This window comes from Asparagus officinalis, chromosome 8 (genome assembly GCF_001876935.1).
Source record: "Asparagus officinalis chromosome 8, Aspof.V1, whole genome shotgun sequence".
NCBI classification, from domain to species: domain Eukaryota; kingdom Viridiplantae; phylum Streptophyta; class Magnoliopsida; order Asparagales; family Asparagaceae; genus Asparagus; species Asparagus officinalis.
Window position 1 is genome coordinate 4401999 of NC_033801.1, and position 5113 is coordinate 4407111.

A 5113-nucleotide genomic window follows, 5' to 3' on the forward strand; every position below is an offset into this window, starting at 1 on the left:
AAACCTATAAATTATACGAGTATCAGTCTCGAAATCGAAGTGTTCACATTTGTTAGGGTTCTCTTGTGTTGTAATTGATTCCGTTACATCTTTTTATTTCTTCAAACGACAAATTGCTTTGTTGGTACACCGTAATTTTATATTAAACTCTCCTTAGTGCTGATCAGACTGCTAGCTGCACTCAGACGAAATACAATTTAATTACTACCTTTTAAGGAACAAAAAGTTCAATCACATGATTTTTATTATTTTAAAACCAACCCAAATGCAAGGTTCTTCTACTACAAATAATCTTTGCTTCAGTTTTTTCAATTTTCAATCAAAATCTTAGTGAAAGTTTATCATTTGTTTTGAAACTGTTTGGTTAATTTGCCAAAAAAGAGATTATAAAGAATTAATTAATTCGGTTTTATTATGGTCGACAAGTGTATTTTTGTTGCAACTACAACATGTGGTTGAAAATAATTATTGATGCAGAAGCTATAAGATTTGGATGTTGAAAGGTTCTCTGATGAGATGAGGTGAAACTATTTTTTATGCTATAATTAATTACTTTTGAGTGGCTGTTATATTTGCTGCAATCAAATTGGGCTGCAGCCTTTCTTGTGATTTTTTTTCTATAAATTTTAATTAACTCCGCTTTTCCTAATAACACCGTTAATCAAATATTCAAGATATAAATCTAATTAGTTATAATGTTTGCTTCGGCATCTCTATTTACTCTCCACTGTCAAAAAAGAAGCTAGGAGAGAAGATCCAAATTCTCTTTCATCATTGTTTTAAATCCACGACAATAATGTGAATTAGGGATCCGATGTTTATTCCGTAGGCACAACTTCCTCTCTCTAAGCTGAGATTTGAAAACTCTTAGATCATAATTTGTGGGATTAATTTTTTTTTTCTTAATTTCTTTCACGGTTTAATTGTTTACTTGTAGCATGTGATCACCTTCTAACCTTGATTAGAAAATGGTCCACGATTAATCATTGCTGAGTTTTTCATGTTTTTGTGAACCAAATTTTCGTGAGATGGGATCCAGGAGTATGACGTTGATGAGGGGTCAGTGACCATGTGAAAATGGGTCATATTTGCTTGCCATACAAGTTGTCAAATTTTTGTATTATATCATATACGTGACCTTTGGTAGGGAATTAACTCTAATTTGTTACAATTGACACGTCGTTGCGTACCTTGTGAAAAATGGTTGTCTAGTTTAAATTGTTTTTCATGCTCCGTGCGTGGCTACATTGCGAAAATAATGCATGAATGAGTAAAATCATCTAACTCGATCCTCTACAATTTCATGTATTGCATCGAAGGACGTAGTCTACAACATATTTTATCCTAGCTTCTCTCAAAGTGCGAGTTATAGCGGTGGGAATTCAGAGTGGTAAGCGCTACTAAAATAGTTGTGTGAATTCATAGAGATGAGGCGCTACTAAAATGCAGCTGAACGCACAGATGAGTGGCTTACACGCAGTTTACCATTTATTCAGAGAGAGGAATATGTGTATTTTTGAAATTTTTACTCTATATGTTTCTATTGTAAAAAAAAAAAATCCATTTCTTAGTACTTCAAGTTTTCTACTGTTCATTTATTATTATTTTTTTAAAATCAATTAATATCTGTATCCCTTCTGAGATTGTTGGCCTTTGCTTTGCTAGTTCTCCTCTACAACGATACAAAGAACCTTTTTTACTGTAACCGAAGAAAAATATACAGTAAATATTGTCCTTATATATATGTAGCTGTTAGATTTTCTAAGTTTCTTCTAAAAATAATCCCGAAATTTCCGATTAATACTGTTAACTATTATATGTGGGGAACTGAATCTTCTTCTATATACACTAGTCGGCCGGACGAAAACTTACTATATATAATAATATAAGACAGTACATTCTTCTTCATAACCATTGGTCTTGTACTCCGTCAATATTCCTTGGGTAACTATTCTTCACATTGTTAAAGAGATCGAGAAAAAGAGATTGATCAACGATATATATATGATGAGCTCTGAACTCTGTGTAAGTATTTTCTCAAATTTCTTCGTTGAATGAATCTTAATTTTATACAGTTCAAATTCATTCGTAATTTACAACTTACTAAGCGCCAAAAATGTTAGTTGTAACTAGATCATATTTTAATTAAAATCACGCGATAGAAATACTTTTTTTTGCAAAGAAACGTGAATTCACAAACCCTGCTTCCTATTAACAAGAGTTCAACGGAACATCCACGCGCTCCGCACGGCTACGAACGTAGAACACCCTCCGAGTCCAACAAAATTTACATAAATGGAATGCGTAACTCCTGTAAGGAGGCGCGGATAGGAACCCCAGCCCGGAACAAAATATCTCCGCTCAAACGACAAAACCAAACGTCCAGACATCTGAAACTACTTATTAATGGTATCAGTTACGCAAACGACAACCGCTACCACATGTGGTAATTGCGGACGGGAACCCCAGTCAGAAACAAAATATTCCGGAAAAGACGGCCAAAAATAGCCTCCCCCTAACATTTGAGCAAAAAAAATATATATAATTTTTTTTTCTCTTTCAAATTATGAGGAATTACCGTCAGATAAATAAGAAGGGGGTACTACAGCTTTTAGGCCCACGGTATTGTGTTGCACGGTTTAACCCTAGTTAGGGGGGGTGGTTGTTCTTCAGATTTAACCCTCGGACTCATCAGAGACAAGCGTGTTGGGGATGTGTTTCTCTCTCTCTCGCTCTCGCTCTCGCTCTCTTACACCGTTTTCTTCTCTCTCCTCCTCCTTACTTTCTCTCTCCTCTCTGTCCTTTCGGCTTTAACTATTATTAGGCAGCAAAGTAAGCCCCGCTGACACCGCAGCATCTCGTTTGTTTTATCATCTCCCCTCCCTCTCTCTCTCTCTCCTCCCCTACCCCCCTTCTCCCTCTCTCTCTCACATCATCATCGGTCTCGTGTCTCGCTCTCCTGCCCCCTTCCTCACCTCTCTCTGCTCACATCAATCATCGCATGCATGCAGCACCCCCCCGCTGCCATCCCCCCCCCTCTAGCCTCCTCCACTCACTCTTCTCTTGCTCTCTCTCTCCTCTCCTCTCTTCTCTCGTTCCTCTCCTTCCCTCTTCTACTGTTCTCTTATGGCTATATATTTATTATATTATTCCCCCGTCTCTATTTTCCTAAATTAACCCGCTCTTTTCTCTTCTTCTTTGCGTTGCCAGCCTGTATCCCCCATGTCCCCCTCCCCCCCCGCCTCCCTCCCTTTTCCACAGTATTGTTCTTTATCCTCTACTCCATTTCCGCTCCCCCCTCCCCTCCTCCCTTTGCTTAGTTTCGCAGGCTCCCGCCATGCAAATTCAGCAGCTATGCAGCTGGAGGTCCCGCGTTCGGACTCCTCCTCCTCCTGGCGCGCCCCTCCGTCCTCTCCGCAGCACCACGCACCCCGAAGTTGAACGCCGAGCGCCGTAACCCTTTCCATATGCCGCCCGGAGCGCGGCGCCCGCCGATCAACACCCGCCCTCCGGCCACCTCCGCCTCCAATTTCGACGAATTGGGCCGCCTCCGACGACCCCCTCGCGTCGGAGGAGAGGGACGTCGCGCGGCAATTTCCGGCGAACCGTGGCCGAGCAGGAGACGCTCGCGCTGCTCAAGATCCGCTCCGAATGACAGGTGCGAATTCGCAAATTTTATAAGTTTCTTTTCTTTTTTTTTCCCTTCTTTGTAAATTTTGGAAATGTAGTTTCTCTGTGGAGATCTGGATGGGGTTTTAACGGTTTTCTTGGGGATACAATTGGGTTTGGTTTCGTACTGCTCGTCTCATTTCTCAGTTCAGATCTCTGTCTCTCTCTCTCTCTCTCTCTACTCATTGATCACGAGCTGAGGTTTTAGCTGAGAGAATCTTTTGCTCCCTCCCTTTTATTTTGCTTTAATAGTGAATTCTTATTTAATTTCTGGGTCACTTCCGTCTCTGAATTCGATGAGAACAGGTTCAGATCCATGGCATCAATCCCAACCAATCACACCCAATTTTCTATAAATTCCTACTGCTACCCGTTTCTAACTCCGAGGGAGAGAAGAAGAAAAAAATTTAATCCTTCACTCTATCCCCAGTTAAAGCTCACTATTAATTTATTTGAGCTAGTTATTATATTATAATCAGATTTGTGTATAGATAGATAGATAGATAGATTGATGGCTGAGTTGAGTGTGCATGTAAGTATATGGATGCAATCATCAGCACTAGCTGCTGCTACTACCTTTCATTTTCCTTGCTTTTTTCGCACTCACTCCTTATCTTTTTAACTCGCTTATCTCTTTTTCTTTACATAAAAAATTAGGAGGGGAGGGGCAAAAAAAGAAAAGGAAAAAAAAAGAACATCAAATATATAAGTATTCCTTTTTTGGGCTTGGCTTCGGTTAATTTTCGGGTGGTGTAGGAAACTAGCCGAGCTCGGCTACAAGAGGAGCGCAAAGAAGTGCAAGGAGAAGTTTGAGAACGTTCACAAGTACTACAAGCGGACCAAAGAAGGCCGCGCCGGCTGCCCAGGAACGGAGCAAGAGCTACTGCTCCTTCAGGCCAGCTTGGAAGACCCTTCACAAAACCACTCCCGTCGACCCAGATGCCGACCGCTCCGCCGGGTAGCCTTAATTGCTGCTCGTTGTTCCCGCAACGAGTCAGCTAGCCCCCCTCCTCCGTTCAGCTTCGGTGCGATCGGCGATAAGGGCCCAGCCGATGCAGATCTCTGCGCCGACCCCGTATCAGCGACACGTGCCGCCGCGCCGCTCACAGGCGCCGCCGCAGCAGCCGATGATTGGCCTCACTGGTACACCCACTGCGCGACCGGCAGGTGCCGACCGGGCGGCTTGGCCGCTCCGGGATTCAGCTCTTAATTCTCGACGAATTCCTCCTGCGTCGTTGAGGTCCGGTACCGAGTCGGAGCGACGACGCATCGAGGCCCGTACGGAGGACGGGGCCGCAGACGGCGGGAGGAAGCGGGCGAGCAAAGCGGGGGGCGACGCGGCAGGGGCAGCTGGGGGCGGGACGGTGGGAAGATGATGGCGTTCTTCCAGGGGAATTGATGAGCAAGGTAGCTGCTGCAGGCCATGGAGAGGCATGGAGCGATG

General features: G+C 43.0%; 1 protein-coding gene across 1 annotated transcript in view; it reads left to right on the forward strand.

Annotated features, from left to right (window-relative positions):
• Positions 1-5113, forward strand: part of LOC109819584 — a 15915-nt gene that overhangs the window by 7452 nt on the left and 3350 nt on the right. Inside the window, 1 exon segment of the mRNA XM_020385351.1 lies at positions 4380-4812. Coding sequence (XP_020240940.1) covers positions 4380-4812 — 433 coding nt within the window.